The following is a 22,255-nucleotide window of genomic DNA, read 5'->3' on the forward strand; positions in this document are numbered from 1 at the left end:
CTTTCCAGCTCTAGAGGCACCTGTGTTCCTGTACTTGTAGCCCCTCATCCATTGTCAAGCAACAGAGTTGTACCTTCAGATCTCTATCTGGCTCTGACTCTCCTGACTGTTTTTACTTTTAGGGACTCTTGTGATTACTTGGACCTACCCAGACAATCCTGTATCATCTTCCTATATCAGGGTTCTCAAGCACATCTGCAGAGTTCCTCTGCTGTATGAGGTAACATATTTACAGGCTCTGGGGGTTAGCATGTGACCAGCTCTGGGGCCATTATTCTGTAGACTCAGGGAAAGTGCATACACTCTACACTGGGGCTAAGAGTTGGGTCACACCTATTCCTGCCTCTCACCCTGCAAGACTGGCCTCTCCTTCAGGGAATCTCACAGGGCTTTAACTTTGGGTAGCTCTGGCAAAGAATCTGCTGTAGTCTTTCACTCTGTTCAAACCTAGTGCCTGGTTCACGGTGATCATTTTGGGCCAGGGTGTTGGCTGAAAACTGCTTCTGGCATACCTGAAATGCTTGTTGAGAAACGTGGCCAAGGACTGAGAACAAATACATCAGCACCTAACGAACAACAGTGCGGTTCTCCAGGAAGACAAATGGAGGCAATTACATTTTATGTTACCGTGTTATGTTTGTCATGGAAATGAACTGCATGATCATTAACAATGACAGGAAGTGGAGACAGTAGGGAAAAGCAGCTGTTACCCTTTTTTCTATTTTTATCCATTTTCCTCATTTCGTTTTCATGTGGGGTGTCTAGGCACTATGAGTGATACTACCTAAATATGCACACTGACTGTATCTCACAGGTGTATTGTCATGGTTAATAATGTTTTCAATATTCTTAGACTTTCCCAAAATGGTCCTCTTTAAATTATTTATGGCTTTATTTTGCACATATCTCCATTTACCTTGGCAAATCTGAAGTTGCCTGCCTGTTTTCTCATTTTAGATACATCCTAATGTCCAAATCAAATGATTTTATAAAGCTTTTCCTGGGAAAGTCTGAAGTGGGTAGTTCTTGTGAAAAAAGATTGCCTGTCTCCAAAGGAAATGATCACTAATCTTCATAGTCGACCCCAAGCCTCCGATTTCTGCCTCTTGTTAGCAGAAGCAATGGCTGGATCTAGTGGGGAAGGTAATTCCCAACAGAATGATCAAGGAGGCCTGGCTTTCAGGTTCTGCCAGGATAGGAAGGGGAACCCCTCACCTCCAGCTTATATACCACAGAGGCACGGGATTCCTCCATCAAGATATGGCCTGTTGTGGGGCAGTTTTCCTCCTGCTAAGTGTCAATACATGGGACTTTGACAAACCCAGGTGTATCACCAGTTCCATGGCTTCTGCCTCATGCTGGACACTGTCTTAGCTACTGAGGAGACAGATGTGAGTCTGAGAGAAGCAGGGGAGAGAGACAGAGAGGGAGAGGTACACACTCAGGCTGCAACACATTTGAGTGCCGGGACAAAGGATTGTGTCAAATGCTGTTCTGGCCTCATGCCCCAACAGGTCTAGGGATAGGGAAGGCGGCTAGACTCAGGTGAGGGAACTCGAGAGAATTTGGGGTGGGTGGGGTAGAAAGGACTGGGTTAGAGTCTTGATTCCTCCACTTTCTTTGGGAAAGCTTCTTTTCCTCTAATAGCTTCTGTTTTCTGTCTGTAAAATGGGGCTGATGTAGTAGCTTAGCATTTTAGGATTGGGGGCATATGCCAGGCATTGCACTACTCAGCCTTTATGTAATCTTATTGGTTTCTCATGCCAACGCTAAGCAATGGGTGCCTTTGTTATTCCCACCGATAGACAAGCAGCCTGCTCAGTGCCCACAGCCAGGTGGGTGGAGGAGGGCTCTCCTGCAGTGATCCCTCTGTCCACTTCTTGGTGGCAGCCACCAGGTGCTGGGAGAACCAGATGTGGTAATGGGTACGGAGCACTGAGCACCGGGGCCAGGCCCAGAGAACATGCTCAGTAAAGTCTGCATCTTATCATCCTGTGAGGAGGGCAGAGCAGTTTTGTGGAGGAGGCTAGTTGAAAGGGGCTTCTTGCTCCTTCTGTGAAACTATAAGCAGTTCCAGGTAGTAGGACAAATGAGGAGTGGCCAGGGGTCAGTTCTCAAGGAGACACATCTGGAACAAACAGGTTTACCCCTGCTGAAAGGGAGCTCAGAAAAGGCTGTTAGAACTCAGGAAAAAACACCAGTGTCCATCTCCCAGCTATGGCTCATGGTTCTGTTGGATTCACTGATTGGCATCTTTGGAATAACTCCCAGGGCAGGGTAAATAATGCAAGGCCTCCTGGGCCCTTGGCCCAGCTTGTAAAGGGGTGGCGCCTCTCCCAGGGGATACTTTCATTTTGCATTAACAAGGGATGCAGTAATCCTTTCTGAGGGTTTAGTTTAGGAACCCTGGGTTTTAAATACCTCTTGGCCTTATTTATAAATTACTTGCTCTCTGTTGACTGTTTTACCATTTCCCTGCGCCTGTTTGCCAGGCTGTGTGTGTAAGAGCAGAAGGCTCATGGGTCGTATGATGGAGTGTCTGTTTATACACAAATGCCATGGCCTGTACTGGTAGTTTCCAGAAGAAAAAATAGTTAAAAGAAAGTTGGGTATTCTTCTAGATTTATATTCATCTCCATTGCTGACAGAGTTCTGTCCTGGAGCACAAGGCTCTCACCCCATCGTCTGCGGTGTGTGTGTGTTCCAGGAGCACGTGGAGGGGCACCACCACTCAGTTTTACACTGAGTGCCAGCTGTAAAACTCGAGGCATGTGACTCTGCTGTGGCCATGTGTGCTCTGCGGGCACAGCTTTGTCCCTTAGTCATCAAAGACAGTTTAACAAAGAGTAGAACCTCTTTGTAATAATTATGTTCCTTTAAAGAGGGAACTAATGCTGTGACTGACTTGCAAGGGAGAGAACGTTCCAGAAGCAGTCTGTCCCCCAGTGATCTGACAGCCTTCCTTGCTATTGTTTGCTCTTCAAGAAGCTCTCTTTTTCACGGCCGTTACTCCTTGTGCTTGATCCTGTCACGAAGACATGACCCCACACAGGTGCTACCATGTGGAGCCAGGGTCAAGTGCTCTGCCCATTGCCCCTGTTCTGCAGGAGGAAGAAAGCCTCCATGTGCCTTGTTCTGAAGAAAAGGAGATCTGACTTGTCTGGATGCTTGAACTGCCAGCCTCTGCTTTCCTGACACAACCTACGAGGCAGAGATAGCTGAGTGGGGGTGACTGGCAGTCACAGGGGCTGCAGGGGAACTGCACATGCCCTGCAGGGGCCTCCACTTGCTTGGCAGTTCCCCATCCCGCATGCCATCAGTTCAGGCAAGAGTATCTCACTTGGCCGTGGCTCGTTTAATTCTGGGCTGACGTATGTATTGTTTTTATTATGCTATATATAAAGTGAACTTAGTTCAGATTTGTCTGCTATTTGGAGAGGATCTCAGAAGAGCCCCCTCTGGGGAGGGCTTCACTGGGGCCTATCCAGGTGCCATATATCTTTCTGCCGTCTTTTTTAATGGTTTCTGGTTTGAGTGGATTTTACAGTCTGGGTAAATTCCAATGTTTAAGGACCTGACTACACATTCTACACATTTTGTTGAATCTTGTTTCTTTTTCTAAATGTTTTGTTTTAGCAGGAAATAAAAACAAAACTAAACAAAAAAGTGGCTGGGAATTTTTATGCCTAAACTTCAACTCTGTTTGAAGCTTCCTCATTCAACTTCATTCTCCTGCACGTGACCATGCCAGAATTTGGGCATGACCTCTTATTTGTGCCCAGAGCTGGGACCACTAACTAAAATAACACAAGGCCCTGGATAGAGTATAAATTGATTAAAATGCTTTTTAAAAGTAGCCAGAAAAAAATAAAAAGCAAAATAAAATGAGTGAACTCTGAAAACTAAATAAGTAAAAGTATCTAGAAATTTTAAGAAACACTGCTGTATAAATAAATATGTTTCTCCTGGGTGAAAATCCCCGATGGAATACCCCATCAGTTGTATCAGGTTACCCTGAAATTTCTCTGTTTCTTTCCCATCTCTCCTGTTGTCCGGTATCTTTCCAACAGGAAAAGGATCGATTCTGTTTATGACACATCAATATGTGTTTAGAAGAGGCCAGGGATTTCCTAGCATTAAAGTCTTGTATCGTAGGTATTGCAGTTGGAGTGGTAGGTGGGTGGAAATACCTGCAAATGTAGCTTTTCTGGGCCTCTTTGCCAGAGCATTACTCTGTCTCCAGTGCACATGACTTTAGGGAGTAGCAGCTTCGGATGATTTTATGACGTTAATCTGGTAATTCAGTGACTTGGCCATATTTGCAGGGTAGTCTGTTCACTAAAACTCTAAAAAGTATTTGATACTAGCCCTAGAAGGAGGATGTATTCCTATTGACTGCATGTATTATTTGACGACCTTCCATCCATATGCATCCCACCTGCCATCCATATGCATCCCACCTGCATTCAGACCCGGCAAACATTGAGCGAAAGACCTAGTGTCAGTCCCACTCAGGTGACTGCCTGATTTGCACTTCACGAGGATCCTTTTGATATGAGTACTGTCACCCCTGTTTCACAGATGACCAAACCAAGTAGTGAGCCTGAAGGAACAAAGCAGAGCCAGACCTGATTCCAGGCCTGTTGATTCATCCAGGTCACACTTGCACATTTCAAGGACCTTTCTTTATCATTCCAGAGTATTGTGATTACTTCCGCCTAGGTTTACTTGTGGACTTACTGCCTATCACCTGTAATCATCTTGTCTTGGTAGAAACAGAGGATGTCTTCTCTGTAGACCACTTAAGATTTTAATTTGAAGGCAGGCCATGTTTTACCTCAGGCCTCCAGGAGCTGGTCTTGGAGAAGATGAATGAGCTCTGAGCTCTGGTGTCCCTTCTGCTTTTATTCAGAGACAGATACTGTGCACTCAGGAGGGTGTCCTTCTTTCCTTCTCTTTATGGCTCACTGAAGTTCCCTCTCTGCCACAGCTAGGCCAGCTGACCCTGATGCTCACCCAGTGCTGTGCTCCTAGTGAGCAGTCTGGGAGGCCCCAGTCCAGGCCCACAGTTTGGGGGAAAGTTGGATGCATTGTCCTTTGGGACAGTACAGAATAGAGCCCTTAACCAGAGCTTCAGGTGGAAGGTGAAACATGTGGGGAGGAGGCTCAACTGAGGTGAGGATGGTACTTCATTCCATGTCACCTCCAGAAACAGCCCTCCTATTCCTGAACTAGAACATGCATTCTGGGGTAGGAAACCTGCCTATCTTTCTGTATGGCATCTCATCTGCATTTTATTTTTTAAGCAGCTGTCACCAGGAAGATAGATGTGGTCAGACCTCCACATTTTCAGCTGCCTCTTTGGCTTCTCTACTCCTTTAGAATTCTATAAAATATATATCTGAGACTTCGGAGATCTACCATTTTCTTTTTCTGTCTTTTGGATGTGTTCTTCCCATTGAGCCACCTCCCTGTGTTCAGTAGTTGTATTCCCCAGTTACCTTCCCTGGACAGGGCCACGCATCGTACAGGTGCTCCATGCAGACTCACTAAATGGTTGGATTACTCCTTTCCTTGCCTGCATATTGGCACCAAGATGGAGTTGCAAGCTCAAAAATGAGCAGTCAGAGAAAAAATGTGAATATGAATAAAAGGTGCATGTTTTCTTCTTTCTATTCATTTAACATGCATATATTGGTTACATATTGTTTATCAGTCTCTGTGCTTAAATGCTAGGGGGCAACTGTGTCTAAGGCAGAACATGTGTGTATTGAATATGCTTCAGATCCAAATGGTTTTAAGGGAATTACCATCTTAGAAGTCGTATCCTATAACGTATCCCCACTTGTATCTCTAATTTAGAGTTGACAGCTAACGTAGAATAGAATGTTAGTTTGAAGAATTTATATAAATTTAATTATATTTCCTCATATACTTTCCCTAATGAAATTAACTATACATGCTTTAGAAAAGAGGCCCTGCATGTACTAAATTGAAATGTTTGGCAAGACATGGACCACGATGGTAACTCTGCTGGTGGAAAGCTTGAATGACCCCTCCTTGTCTCTGCATCTTCCCATTCTTAAGGGAAAGTCCATGAAGTGTTCGTATTACTTCTTATAGTTTATAAAAACACTGAATCTAAGCTCCATGGGACATGGGCATTGTGTACATGGTTCAGGCTTATATGCCTTCCACTCTGAGTTAGGCCTGGGGACTCACATCTGATTAAATAATGAGTACAATTATTTGGTTCTCTTCCCATGGCAATCCGGATGAACATCTATCCTTACCTTCTTTCCTGGTCACAGGCAGCTGTGAGGAGAGGTGTAAGCTGTTTTCATCAACTACCAGGCTGGTGCTTCCATAATTAATATGTGAGTGCCACAGGTTGGAAAGTCAGTGTTCTTTGTGGCATTGAGAATGTGATATCCCCTGGACATTGGCAGGTGTGGCAGGAAGCTCACTTGTAGACACGCCCACTGCTTGCACCCCCACCGGCTCCATACATCAAGTGTGTAAGCCCTTGGACCTAGACACCCAGGGGCATTTCCCCTCATGGGTGATCTTGACCAGAGCTGATGGTCAAAGACCCCAGGGATCTCCTCTGAGGTTTTAACTTTACCAAAATAGAGAATTCTTACTTTGTCAACTGCCTCAAGAAAATCAAGTGCAGAGCTGAAAGCACCTGGAATGTGCCCTTTCAAATGAGTCATCTTCTGAACCATCCATGTGCTTACCATCAGCAGTAAGCAACCCTTCCATGTGTTCTCATGAATCCAGCGCTCTGCTTTTCCAAGCTCAGGTCCATCTTAGCCATAGTGCACTGAGCTTTTAAATCTCTGTGCTATTTTTTTTATTACTATCCCACAGAACTGGAAGTTAGAAGGTTTCATTTTGAAATGTAGAATTAAGATGGGGAAGACTAAGGAAATAATTTTATGTAAAACCATATATACATTTATTTTAACAATGTGAAAATAAAAGAAAAATCTCTCTGGCTTAATGTTATAATTTTCCTGTAAAGTCAATGTGAAGTTTTAAATTAGTACTTTGGAATTATGTAATAAAAAAGCCAAGTAGTCTGCATCATGGGCAAAGTATTTTTTTAAAGATTTTATTTATTTATTCATGAGAGACATACACAGAGAGAGAGGCAGAGACATAGGCAGAGAGAAGCAGGCTCCATGCAGGGAGCCTGATGTGGGACTTGATCCACGCTTAACTGCTGAACCACCCAGGCATCCATTGGGCAAAATATTAAACACATGCCCTTGCATTCATTTTGAAAGTTGTTCTTCTGTAACAAAAGTGATTTATTGCGGAAAAATGTTTTAAAATACAGAGATCAAAAGAAAACAAGTTATAATCTTACCACTCAAAGTTAACTGCTGTTACCATCTTATATATACACATATAGAGAAATATACACAGAAGATTATTTTCTGTGCACTGAGGACACACTCTTCTTTTTTTGAACCCCAGATGGATGCTATTGCATATGCTGTTTTCCATCTGTATCAGGATTCATATGACTTCCAGAAACAGAAACCCCTATTTAAACAAGTTTAAACGTGAGTGAAGTACATCATCTCACGAAACAGGAAGCCCAGAGATAGGATGGGCTGCAGTATGGTTGGTTCATTAACTCAGGTTCTCAAGATGAAGGACCTAGGGACTTTGTTTTCTCTCTCTCCGGCCACCAGCATCATCAACTTCATGTTAAGGCTGTTTCCTTCCAGGCCATACAATTGCCACTATGAACACCCAGACAGCATGCTTCCTTATTCACATGTGGTAGAGGGAGAAAAAGCCTGATCCCCCAACCAAGGAATAAAAATCCTACCCTTTCATCTGGTGGGACTCACTTAGGTGTGGGTACCTAAGTGCAATGATAGTCACCAGATACTTGCCATGGACCAGCTGGTTCAAGCCTGGTTTCCTCTTGTCAGTCGTGGCAAGAGGGAAGGGATTACCATGATTGGTTTAGACTGGTTAGGGTTAATTCTTTAAATCACATTACTACTATAAAATGAAGATATGGAATAAATGTCAGAAGTCAGCGCCCACCTCAGTAGCCTGAGGGCTACTTTTTTTGATGAATGGATAAAGAAGATGTGGTTTATGTATACAATGGAATATTACTCAGCTATTAGAAATGACAAATACCCACCATTTGCTTCAACATGGATGGAACTGGAGGGTATTATGCTGAGTGAAGTAAGTCAATTGGAGAAGGACAAACATTATATGTTCTCATTCATTTGGGGAATATAAATAATAGTGAAAGGGAATATAAGGGAAGGGGGAAGAAATGTGTGGGAAATATCAGAAAGGGAGACAGAACGTAAAGACTGCTAACTCTGGGAAACGAACTAGGGGTGTTGGAAGGGGAGGAGGGCGGGGGGTGGGAGTGAATGGGTGACGGGCACTGGGGGTTATTCTGTATGTTAGTAAATTGAACACCAATAAAAAAAATAAAAAAATAAATAAAATAAATAAATAAAATATTTATTTATTCATGAGAGACACAGAGAGAGAAAGAGGCAGAGACACAGGCAGAGGGAGAAGCAGGCTCCATGCAGGGACTCCCCATCGGGGGAGTCGATCCCTGGACTCCAAGATCACACCCTGGGCCAAAGGCAGGTGCTAAACTGCCGAGCCACCCAGGGATCCCAACATTTCCACATAATATTTTTTGGACCACATGTAAGAGTAACGCTAAAGGATCATTTAGCTTACTTTCATATCATCACCTTCAGGCTATTATCTAATTTGCTCTGACTCTCAAAATTCTCTCTTCCGGCTTTTGCCTACACATTGCCTTCCTCAGCATTGCAACGGTGGCTGCCGGCTGCCAAATGTGGGACAGCACATTTCCGGCCTGGCCTCCAGCAGGGGTGAGGGCTCTCCCCCAGGCGTGCTTCTCCCCTTTGTCCAACCGGGCAGCTTGAGTCCCATGCCAATTCCTCATGTCTTAGATGGCACCGGTACCTGTACTGGCCTCTGATGACCAAAATCCAAACCTGGTGTTAGGAGTAGGCCAGCTTCCTCACGTATGTGGTGGTGGGCAAGGTGTGAACACAGCAGATTCAGTTTGTGAGGGAGGACTCAGAGAACCAATGCATGGTACCCACTTCAGTGTCTTTAAAAATTGCTCTTCTCTTAAGCATTATAACAATTATCTGAATTATCTGAAATTAAGATGAATGTCCTTAGATTGTTTAATTTTCATTTTAAACTCAGTTTCTTTTGTGGAAGTGTTCTGTTCAGAAAGAGCTGGATAGGAAGAAAGAAAAAAGTCTTCCTGGGAACTGATCCTCATTAATCTAATGTTCTGGAAAGCTTTGGCATTTTTGTGCTGTCTTTTTTGGCATAGACAAGTTTTTCTTTATAAATTTTGACTTAAGATGGTCTAGAAATTAAAACCTAGAAGAAAAAAATGAGCTTAAAGATACAAATTATAATGGATGTAAACTTTAATATTTTTATTCCTTATGTACTTTATATTTTCAGTACCCTTGAGACAATGTCATAAATAATACAGAGAATTAATAGGCATTTTTGGAGAATAATTCTGAGAAATAATAGGCATATTTGAAATTACGATGGCGAAAATCAGATGTTAGGGAAAAAAGTTATGACATACTCAGTTTTTTAAATTGTACTATTAAATGTATAACTTCGTGTGTAATAAATATTCATATTTAATTTTAGGTGCCAGAGTAACATATACTAAAATAAAATGGAACCATTTCTACAGTTCTATAAAGGAATCTATAAAAGAGTCATAAATAATTATAGTAAAACTTCTTTGAGGTATTTTTATGGGACTGAAAATTGAAAACTTGTTAATAGGGAAATTATCCTAAGTGGGAGGAGATAAGTTAGTAAGAGACCTCAAACTGCAGTATATCCTATGGGAACCCTGAATAAGCAGTAACTTTGTAAAATAATCTCGTATAATGCATAAAAGTCGTGAATGTCTGAAGAAGCTTTCCAGAAGGTATCAGGAAGAAAAAGATGATTATCATAGAAAGATTCCCCATGACAGGTCACACAGTTTGCATGTTTTTTATGTTACCAGAACAGAGATCTTATCTGAATTTGGAAGGGCTATGACTATCTAGGATTTAAAATGAACAAAGAAACGTATTCCCTGTAAAGTAACAGCCTGTGGGTAGCAAAGCAATTCAGTCTGGATCCCAGGTACTTCTGGCGTTTGAATAAGAGCAGGGCCTACATGGCACGTGGGTGCTCAGAATGTATTTTACCTGCAATGCCCAGACTGCCCTTTGTATCGTTTTGTTTTCTTTTAACAAATTATGCAAATTTTAGCAAGAGCAAAAGACAGTAGGACACATATTTTCATTAAAAGCTGCTTAGGTTTATGGAAGTTGTATCTTTGTTATTTTTTCCTCCTCCTCTTTTAAATAAGTCATCTGGTGAGTCTCTGTGTGATCTGCCTGGCAGAGCAGCAGTCCACATGTGGGAAGGCAGGTCCTCCCTCCGGTATTGTCACCTTGCTATGTTACCTTGAACAAATGACCTGTCTGAACCTCAGTTTTCTCATTTCTAAAGAGAAGGTAGTGGGTCAAATGTGTCTCCAAGATTCCTTTCTGCAGTAGAATTAGGGTATACGAGAAGGTCTCAGTGATGATGGACTAGACTGTTTGCACCTCCGGAATGTGAGGAGGTGGCCCAGATGGAAAATCAAATCGAAGGGGTCAACACCATGCCCACTGGCAACTTTTCTTCTACCCACTAGTCGAGAAATAGAGGTATAGAGGCTCTAATGAGGCACCTTAGGAGGTGGAAGAAATTGCTCCCATTCCAGGTTTGGGGTAGTGCAGTCCTCCACCTGAGAGGTTTGTGACCCTTGTGTGATCACACAGCCCTGCTTGAAAGCAAAAGACTAGCTCTTCTGGAATGTCTTCTAACTTGTTACAAAGTCCCAGAGGAAGCTCTGTGTTTTAACAAACCTTGGATACATATGTTCCAAAATGTTGTCTTCCTCATAACAACAAAGGGTCAGAGGGCTCAGAGGCTCCCCACAGGAGTGTGAACCCCGGGGCAGAGAAGGCTTAGCCACCGCCATCTTTCTGAGGTCCGCCCATACGTTCGCTTTTGTCCTTCCAGATCTTTTTATAAACCCTGGACATTTCTTTCTTGGCTTACTAAATTAATTTGCCTTACAAACCAGAAGTTCTATGGAGTGCCTTTGACACTGTCTCTTGTCTGACACAGAGCCATCACGCTGGAAAATCAACTGGTGATCCTTGCTACGACAGCGGGGGACACCGGGGCTTACTATGCACAGGCCGTCAATGAGCGAAATGGAGAGAACAAGACCAGCCCACTCATTCACTTGAGCATCGCGAGTGAGTTTTGAAATTCCAAATGATAATTCTGAAAGCAATAAAATCTTGATTTAATTAATATATGTCTCATGGGGCATTTTGCAATAAATCTCTAAGATAGTGGCTATGGTTTAACATTGATCCAGTGTCAATAGTTGCTTTCTTTGAAGTGCTATGCAGAAAATGTGGGCACAACAGATAATTCCTACTGCAAGATCCTGTTAGTTTGGGGGATTTAAAAAAATTATTTTTGCTTTTACACACTGCTATTGCATATTGTTTTTGATAACAAAAAACCTTGATTCATAAGGAATTTTATCTGTGAACTTTGAAACTAAACACAGGTTATGTTTAATTTAAAAATAAAATCTTTGAGAAAATATATATATTGTGTTAAAATTAGCAGTATTTTTTTTTTTAAGAGAGAGAGAGAGAGAATGCAGGTGGGGGTAGTGGGAAAGGGAGAAGGAAACAGGGAATCTTAAGCAGGCTCCACACCCAGTGCAGAGCCTGACACAGGGCCTGATCTCATGACCCTGAGATCATGACCTGAGCCTAAATCAAGAGTCAGTTGCTTAAAGGAATGCACCACCCAGGTACCCGAAATTAGCAGTATTTCTTAATTATAATCTACTGACCATTTTTTCTACCTGACTTAACTGAATCATGATGAGAATACACACCAATTACAGTTACACTTTCAGTTTATTTAAGGAAATTTTAGTTTGAGGAAACTTAGTTTAAACATTTGGACTTTGAAAGGAGGCTCTAAAATTCTACCAGAGTTGATTGCTGGAGAAGGGGGAAGTGTCCAGAAACAAAAACTCTGAGCTAAAAGAGATGAAAGCAAGCACTTCACAGGGCAGGTAACCAGCTGTTGGCAGAGTGATGTTTCATGGGATGAAATGCTGTGACTCTGTGCCTGAGAACACACAGCTGGGAAATGGTTGTAAATTTCAAAATTTGATGATCACATAAAACAAGGGGGAATTAAATGAGTTTATCTGTCTCATAGTAGATGTCATCTTTTTAAGAAGCACCTCAAAGGAATGGCTTTCCCCTCAAGTGGTTTGAAAAGTTTCATGTGGTACTTCAGATAGGATCCTAGTGGCTGCTCCTCATACTCCCTGAGGGATAGTTGCGTGAAGCCAAGCAGGACTGACTAGGTGAATGTCCGTAGCAAACATGGGGCAGGAGACCCCGGGATTCATTGAGTGCTTTCACATGCCTGTCACCTCCCTGGTAAATGCTCCTGGGTGGCCATCATCCTTCCGTCAGCATCTCCATTCCTAGGAGTTGAATCCTGATCTCCAGACCACAGACAGGGTGTGGATTGGGCTGTCACCATAGAGTTAGGTGCATTGACTGGGTGTGGGGTTCACAAACTACAGGCCATGATGTGCTGCTATTTAAAGGACCCTCTGAATCAAGAATCATAATAGAAATAAATGTGACTTATCAAGACTATTGATAATAAAGGATGGAAATTATATTATCAAATTGATTATTTTAGTGATTTCTGAGTTTTACAATTAGAGCCATTTATTGTTTAGAAAATTAATTAGGCACTCAATTGTGATATACATACCAGTATAATAATTGACCATATTGGTAGAATTCTAGGTCAGAAGCAAGGAAATTGGTCTGAGCCTGTTGGAAGATGGGGAAAAAATTCCTCAAGTAGCCTGGTTAACACGATGCTAACATCACAGAGTTGTGAAATCATCTGTACCTGTGCTTTCCTACATGCCTCTTCTAGAAAGGCCAGTAGGAAATAAAACTAATACAGTGAATTTGCAAGTTGCCATCCTAATGCAGTACCGGGGCGTTAGATAATTGGAATATGTAAATTCTTTTTCAATAACTTCAGATTCTACTCCAACCAAGAAGAATATTGGAAACAGCTTATAAATATTATAATTAACTGTCTTGCATTTTGTTCCCTTGTATATATTTATCTTTTCATTGGCACCAGGTAAAATGTTTAGAAGGTGAGATATAAAAAGATTGATGATGTGGATGGACTTATTTTAAATCTTGGGAGAAAACCTGCATACTGTTTCCTTATATATTCTTTGCTTTTTATTGGGACCAACTAACATGTGAAGAGTCAGAAGGTTGAGGAAACAGCCTTATTTTGATTTTTTCAGGATAACATTCTGTTGACATATTGGATTTAGCTAAAAGTTAAATGGTACTCAATTATGCATTTTCTCACTAAAAATTCTATTTTGAAACCTCTAAAGATCAGAAATATTGATAAATCTGCAGAAGCTGCCAGAATTGTATGTGTAAGGATTGTTCCTTTCTGGACTGCATCAAATGCTATCAGCAACAGTACCTGTACTCAGGACCACCACCAGTACTAGATGGGGCTGGGGAGGGGCAGAGGTACAACACCTCTAAGTTTACCGTGAGATTAGGTATCCTCAGGACCTGTTCATGCTGGTAGTAGGATATAGGGTATGCTGCAGACTTAGACAACTTGTTTTTTATTTGTTTGTTTGTTTGTTTGTTTGTTTTTCTGAGGTAGGCTTTGTTAAAAACACCAAACAAGATTGATGAAATTTCTGAAAAACTTGCCAGCCAGCATTTCTGAAGAATCAAAAGATATTATAGCCAATTATCATTTAACAAAGATAAATTTTCCTCAGCATCAAGGAACTTTAGTGAATATGATTGAGGTGATAAGGTACTGGAAATTAAATTCCTAGTGGATCATACCATAATTAATTTAAAATTAGAGAGCACCAGGGAGCCCCACCTCTTGTTACCTGTCATAATAATAAAGCTGCTCCTCCTGCAGGACAGCAGTCCAAGTGAATAGCTCCCAGGGGCCAGCCTTGTCTCAAAGCCTCTATGTGGGGAAAAAAAAAAAAAAAGCATCTATGTGAGTGATGCCCTAACACCCAGCTAACAGGAGGAAATCGTGTATCTTCCCAAACAACAGTGGACCTGAGAGTTCAGAACCTCACCACCTTCTCAGTTGCTCAAGGTTTTGATTACACTTCAAGCTTATGGAAAGCAAAAGATAGAGAGGATTCAGATAAAAATAAATAAATGTTTAAGAAAGCTTGACAATTACAAGGGAAATGCAGCCCCTTCCCTGTGCCACCTGCTGTTCTCTGAATGTTTAGTTGATGGCATTATTATCTCTTTACATTTCTTCCCCTTTTGTGTGGCTAAGAAGATAAATTGCAGCATGTTCTGCACAGATATTTCCTGTCCAGAAGGAGAGGCCATCTCCAAACTATCCATTCGCCTGCTCCCCAGTGAAAGCTTGCTGCCATCTCAGGGTAGATTCACTTTGAAGTTTTAATGTGACGTGAAGCCAGCAGATGTTAAGGACATAGGTGGGACTGTTGAAACGTCCTGCATGAATTTTTCATAGCTGGCTCCTGCAGCTCAGGTGCGTGCTAGAAAAAGAATGGGCTGAACTCACCGGAGAGTAGACGTTTCTATTCTGAGGTCAGACCCAGGCAAGCTTTATAAACCTGTCAACCTGCTTTTGGTTTTCACTTTGAAGATTTTACATTGAGTTAACTTTTGTGAATCAGATCTTCTGAACTGAATTAATATGTGAATAAGTGTTTCTTCTTAAAATCAGAAAAAAAGAGTACAGTCAGGAGATGAGAGGAATTCTGATGATGATTAGTCTGTCATTGTGTAAATGCCACTGTGCACACCTTGACACATCACCAGTTCTGACCCAATGTGCAAGATGTACAGTGTAATAAGAGCCTCTGGTGGGGAGGAGGATTGAAAAGGAAGCGGTACCTGTCTCCTTCCTGTGTTTCACCTTTCATTTTAATGCCTCCTCTTCAAACAACATCAGCAGATAGGATATCATTTCAGCTGATCCTCCCTTAGGCTGACAAACCCTTGCTTTTCATATTGAAGACCACTTAACATTCTTTTGTCCTCTATAATGCTAATTTAACTGCAGACCTCATATATGTTTAGTAGTTGAAAGTGGATTCCTGAGAATAATGTCCAGGAACCATCCTCTGAGAGAACCACCCTGTAAAACATGGCTTTTGTGTGCCCAGATAAAATTCTCTCTTATTTTCTTTGTGCCTTAAATATTTCAGGGAGAAAGGGGCAAGGCAGATGCCTTTCAAGTGTACTCTGACATGAGTTGGATTCCCAAAGCAATAGGAACAATTTGAAATATTACTGGAAACCTATCTAGAGACAGTGTCCATAGCACAAATAATCAATTTAGCTTTATACATTACATGGAACTTTACTGTCAGAATTTTCAAAAACATAAACAGGAAATGTACTTTACGGTAGAGAAATGAGTTAATCATTTGGGATGCATTGAACCTTCTAAGTGGGGTGTGTAATGAAGCATAAGACATGCTCCAGTCCTGGCATCCTGGAGCTGATCATGAGCAGAATTGAGCATAGGCTATGATCTCTAAAGCAATTCTATAGGCCCTCCATCAGTAAATAAGTCTTGAGCATTCACCCCTAACATATGCATGCTCAGTTGTTTATAAATTCTAAGCACATAACTATCATACAAAAGAGGTAAAGGTGAAATAAATGGTATCTTAAGTATCTTGCTAATCATGACCATCTTATTAATCTCAAAAAAAATAAGTTATTTTACCAGCAGAAGTGGGTTTATTCAGGAATAACAGAGAATTGCAATTCAGGACAGGCAAACTATGGCAAAACCTTAGGCAAGTCCAAGAAACAAAAGAGGAACATTGTTTTTGGAGAATATGGAGGAAATTGCATCAGAGTGTAAACAAAAGTCTATGGGAGAAAAGCAAGAGTTCATAGTGGTGACCATTCCTGATTGGCTGAGTTGCAGGGATGGTTGATTTCTTTTTCGTTTTGTTTCATTGTTTAAAGATTATTTAGGAGAGAGAATAAATGAGGGAGGGACAGAGGGAGAGGGAGAGACAGTATCCCAAGCAGACTCTCCACAGGCAAAGAGCGTGACTCGGGGCTCTATGTCATGACGCTGAGATCACAACCTGAGCTAAAACCACGAGTCAGATGCTCAACCAACTGAGCCACCCAGGCACAGGGTGGTTGACTTCTTGCAGGAGATACATTGCACATCTCTCCCTGTTGGGCTCTGTAGTTCTTTCTTGTTGACCATTCTTCTCTTGGCTCTATAATTGACAGTTCCTCCTGTCATTGATGTCAAGTGGTAAGCTCCCCCTTCCCACCCTCCCCTTCTAGCCTCCTGAGCCCACTTTAGTGAGGTTCCCCTTAATTAATTTCCAGATATATTCTATTTTTAGTTGATGTCTCATGGCACAATAGACACTTTGTGAGTAGAAATCCGTATTTTCTGTGGTCTTCCTAATGATGTTTAGTTTTTGGATGAATTTTTGTGATACCTGTTTGAGGAGAACTATTTATCTGGCATCGTTGCTGAGGAGGAGCCCGCACATGACATAAGCCCTGGTGCTGCCATTTGTTATCTTCATTTGTGCTCAGAGTAACTCAGGTCTGTGCTTCTTCCCAGGGGCACTTATATCCAACAATCTGTTCTGTGAGAGTTAGTTTAGTTAAAACCAAATATATTTGTCCCTTGAGGAACACAGGTTTGAACTGCACAAGTCAACTCATACACACATTTTTTCCAATAAATATGGCATAGTTCTACAAATATGGTATAGTTCTACAAATGCATTTTCTCTTCCCAGTGATTTTCTTTTCTTTTTTTTTTTAAGATTTTATTTATTTATTCATGAGAGACACAGAGAGAGTGAGAGGCAGAGACACAGGCAGAGAGAGAAGCAGGCTGCATGCAGGGAGCCTGATGTGGGACTCAGTCCTGGGACTCCAGAATCATGTCCTGGGCCAAAGGCAGGCGCTAAACTGCTGAGCCACCCAGGGATCCCCCTCCAATGATTTTCTTAATAACATTTTCTTCTTTGGCTTACTTCATTGTAAGACTACAGCATCATATATATATATGTGTGTGTGTGTGTGTGTGTGTGTGTGTGTGTGTGTGTTTTGTATGTTTTATATATATAAAACATACAAAACATATATTAGTTGACCATTATGTAATTGGCAACAGTAGGCTATTAGTAGTAAAGTTTTGGAGAAGTTATCCACAGATTTTCGACTGTGTGGGGTGTCAGCAACCCAAACCCCCATATTGTTCAAGGGTCCAGTATACACAAGTACACCTACTCATTGGCGAGTTCTGAGAGAAGACAGATACACAAAGGCATCCTGTCCACCTTCTTGAAAGTGAGCATTTTTAGCTCTTCCCTTGAGATAACGTGCATTACAGTGTATGACATGGGGCCATCCCACTGGGAGACCTGATCTGCATAATAAATGGCATTATTATTAAAGATCGGTTTTCTTCTTAGCTCTCTGATTTAAAAACAGATAAAAATGCCAATTCTAATATTTCATTTCTGAACCTCAGATATATGTTTATATGGGTTAACAATAGGCTTAGAATCAGGTACAACTGGTGGTTCGCAACCGGACTTCAGCTTTAAAAAAAGAAAAGAACAAAAATGATGGAGACAATAATAAGGCCATAATTCTCTCCCCAGCCCACAAGACAAAACTATGTTATTTCTGTTCCCTACCCCTGCTCTCACCCATCTTCTTTTCCTATGCTGCTTTTCCCCTTTGTGGCTGATTTGAGCCTAATCTCTTCCTTGGTAGATCTTAGGAAATTAGGTTAAACCGTGATTTGTAATTTGCCCTCAACTTTTGAGTGAATTTGGGATAGCCCAGTATCCCCAGGCTCCCAAAGCAGCCATCTTCACACTGGATAATGCAGACCTCTTAGGGGGCATGCAGATTTCTGAGGGGGCAAGCAGGCACATCTAATCTTTGGACAATCTATTTCCAGGTGCTGTCATATTGTTTTCCTAAAACCAGGTCTGTGTGTGTGTGCCTGAGTTCCAGGGGCTCTCTTCCCCGATTGCTTCTCTTACAGGGTACAAGTCACACACACATCTTGAATCTTTAATACAAGCATTTATGTGAGGGAATAAATGTCCAGGCGCCAAACAAAGGGAGAATTCTGTCAGTGTCAGAATTGTGCAAGTGAAGTACTCTAATAACTGGGAAATAAATCATTTTACAAATTAGATGTTTTCAGTTTCTTGCTGTCTACAAAATGAGGCAGGACCCAAACACATTGTCAGTTGACATCTTATTACAAATAATTTTTGAAGATTGCTAATACAGTACAGCATCTACTTGTAAGACAGGAAGACATTTTCAGGTCTTTTCCAGGCCAGGGATTTAAGAGACAGCAAGTCACCTTCACACTCTCCCCCATGGCCAGGCCACTTTTGGAGATGATGGAGCCACAGGCTGGAAGCTGCCCAGATCTCTGAATCAGCACATGGGAAGAGCAGCCCTGGAGAGTCATCCTGATGGAAAGGGGCTTTATAGAGTAGGGAATAAACCTCTGTGTGCTAAGCGCTGAGACTCCAGGCTTTATTTGTTATCGGAACAAGAAGTAATCTATCCTAACTAATAAATTACATGTGGAACTCAGAAGGGGCTAAAAGAATTGAGAGAAATCCTTGAATAGAATTCCTTCCATTGGCACCTGCTTTTCTACATGAACATAATTTCATAGGAGTTGTATTTACAAAAAAGAAGTAGGATTAGAATCAGGGTAAACCTCTATCCATTTCACAGAGAGATATATTTTCAAGGATTTTTTTCTTTTATATGTAATATTCATCAAAATTGGTTATACATGTGTTTTGATTAATTGAGTACAAATAAAAATTGTAACAGTAACTCAATCCAAGATAACTTTTCTTTTCAACTCCAGAGCCATATGGTTGCTGGGAAATTTTAATTTATATGCATATTTTATCAGAGGCTATGATAGGGTGATCAATAAAATACTTCAAATCATTAACTGTAATAAATTAGAATAAAATTCTGTGGGAAGTGTAGAACAAAAATACAGGTTCAAGAAGAAAAAGGAATGAGGTCAGATTTCTGGGCACTAAACATTAGAGTTAAGTCATGTATTTTTCTCAGTGCTAGGTGATGTGTATCAAATCTTCGATTTGATATCAAAATATCTAGATTCCTTTGGACACATAAAAGAGTGCCATAGACTTCTATTTTATTAAAATATACCAGCACAGTCAAATATTAAAATACATGAGAAATTCTGTTCTCTGTAGACCTTCAAATTGGTCTTGGAAAACATGAGGTGTTAACATTGTTAACGTCAACTGTGGAATAACACGGGGTTTTGCAAAATTCTTCTAGGTGATGTAGGAGCAGAAACTATTCCAAGCTATATGCAGATTTGATGATAATTTATAAATAAATGTGCTGTTCAGTGATTTCCCCAAGGGAAAGACAGAAGTAGGGCCATGATGAGCCTTGAGCTCTAGATCAGTGGTTCACATTTTCCATGTTAAAATTCCATAACCACCTGAGTCAGTGATCAAGAGCATTTCAAAGCTGTAGGTACCAAGGCCCCAAGAAGTTAGGGATCCACCAGAATTACAAAAATAGTGAATGTGGAGTTACGGATTCAAGACAGGGTTTCTTTGAGCCCCAACCCACCTAGGTTTTCCTGTAAAAAGGGAACAGCATGTATTTTGGATGCAGGGTGTGCTTTGGTGTCAGAGTCCAAGTGAGGGAAGCAGGAGGAGAAGGCCGAGCTCAGGGGAAGTAGCCCTCTCACTGTATGGAAGATTTGGTTAAGAGCTTTTCTGCACTCAAACCTCAGAGGAGCTTGGTTTTGTTTTAAAAAGGGAGGCTGTTTAACTGACTGAGCTACTCAGATGCCCCTTAAAAAAATAAAATAAAATAAAAAATTAAAAGAGAGGGTGTTTTGATGCCAGAACCATTCCCAATAAACATTCAGTCTCAGTAAAGTCAGCATATTGTATATGCGCAGACAGCTCAGAGGCTGGCACCCTTTTGCAACCAACAGAGGTACATGTGGTGGCTGTGATGAGACTCCGCCTCCCTGAGCACAGGTTTGCAGAAGGGTGTTGGGGGGTTGGAAATAGCACTGACAGAACAGCACCGGTGGTAACTTACGATCCATAACAGCACGTATGTTGTCACCTGTCATGCACGATATACAGTAAGACATGGTCTGCCCCAGTGACATGCACAGTGGTCCTCATCTTCCCAGCCATTACTGGGGACCTGCTGCAGCAGATTCTGCACTGGGAGTAAGCCACAGCGGGGAGCAGTGGGCCAGGTGGATTCAGTAGACAAAGCATCGGTATTCATTTGTTTCTCCCAATATGAGATGATTCCTTAAGGGCACAAATTGTCATCTGTTAGTGACTTACCTAATCAGATCTTAAAACTCCATCAAAAGCCCATCTTTACTATTTTTCAAAACCACCTCTCCTCCTGACTGTGGGATCTCATTTCTTCATCTTAACCAACAAATAGCCACATGCCCGCATTCAGGCGGACTGCCATTGCAGGCTCTTAATAATTAAGCATAACATTTCAAAACCTGTCATGTATTGGAAGGGACTCCACACTGTGACTCACTCCTGCAGTAAGTACCTTACCAGCCCAGATCCCTTCAGATGCCACATTCATGGAAGTGCTTTGTCTGCTTTCCCTATCTCTATAATTGATATGAAAAGATAAGCAATTTTTATAGGGCACAAACAAGGGGGATGGAAAATTGAATTTTCCTTGCAATCATTTTATCAGCTCTAACATACATCCATCACCCATCTCGTCTGGGGAAATCCTAGCCATCTCATGGTTATGAGCTGAGAAGAGGCCACATAACCAGTTGTTAGTTGTAAATAGAGTTTTCTGTGAAAAACTATGTTTACTCAGTAGCTGGATACAGATGACGACCATGGTTAGTTCCCTGGTGTGTGAGCTTTTTACTCCATTTTGGATGAGATAATCACACACTGTTCTTCCTGATGTCCTCTTTCCTTTTGTGAATGGGCTCAGTGTTCTGAGGAAACACCTATTCCATGTCTTCCTTCAGAACTTCTGAGGTTTGCAAGCTCCACATTGTCTGACTTCCTGGGCAAGTCTTTGTAGTTCATCCTTCAGAAAAATGAGAATAGATGATTTTCTGATTTGGAGGGAATGTGGAAAGTGCAACCAACCTCTTTAGTAATAGGCGGTGTTCTGGAGGGCAGGCCTGATACTCAGGATCCTAATGTTGATTTTGAGCAGTCAGGTAAGGTTGGGAAGTCATGATCTAGCCTAATGTGTGATGAAAGCATGTGATAGTGGTGATTGTAGTTTGGGCCACTGCAGCAAAATGCCACAGACAACAGACATTTCCTTCTCACAGTTCCGAAGGCTGAGGAGTGCCCATGTGGTCACGTTCCAGTAAGAACCCTCTTCTGGGCTGTAGACTTCTCAACACCTCCTCACACGGCAGGAAGGGCTCTTCTTATAGGGGCCCTGATCTCCTTCGCAGGCTCCATCCTAATGACCTGATTATACACCAAAGGCCCCACCTCCTGATGCCATTACCTCCTGTCTCCACATCAGGGGTTAGGCAGGGGTTAGGATTTCAACATCAGAACTTAGAGGGGACATGAAAATGCAGGGCCCTGTGATAGGAGAAGCAGTTGTCATTTACTGAGTGTCTCTCTGTGTAACTATTATACATAATCTCAGCCCTCATTTTTAAAAAGCCCTATGGGGTCAGTATTATACCTATTTTACAAATGAGGAAGCAAACGAAGGGAATAAATAGCTTGTATAAGGCTACACAGTTAATTACATGCTTTACTTTCAACCCCAGTCTGTCTGCTCCCAAAGAGATTTTCATCATTTTATTTGTTGAGATTATTTATATTACAGATCATTTCTGGCTTTTAAACTCATGTTGAAAGTTCTTAATCTGGTCACTGCTTTTCTGTTTGCAGCCTAACAACTGGTCACCTTCTGATAATGGTTCCATT

General features: G+C 41.6%; 1 protein-coding gene across 14 annotated transcripts in view; it reads left to right on the forward strand.

Moving 5' to 3' along the window:
- Positions 1-22,255, forward strand: part of SDK1 (sidekick cell adhesion molecule 1) — an 895,654-nt gene that overhangs the window by 519,236 nt on the left and 354,163 nt on the right. For all 14 annotated transcript variants that reach the window (XM_072836835.1, XM_072836824.1, XM_072836827.1 and 11 more), the window contains one exon: positions 11,248-11,381. In XM_072836835.1, coding sequence (XP_072692936.1) covers positions 11,248-11,381 — 134 coding nt within the window. The remainder of the gene's footprint in view (positions 1-11,247; positions 11,382-22,255) is intronic.

This window comes from Canis lupus, chromosome 8 (genome assembly GCF_048164855.1).
Source record: "Canis lupus baileyi chromosome 8, mCanLup2.hap1, whole genome shotgun sequence".
Lineage (NCBI taxonomy): Eukaryota > Metazoa > Chordata > Mammalia > Carnivora > Canidae > Canis > Canis lupus.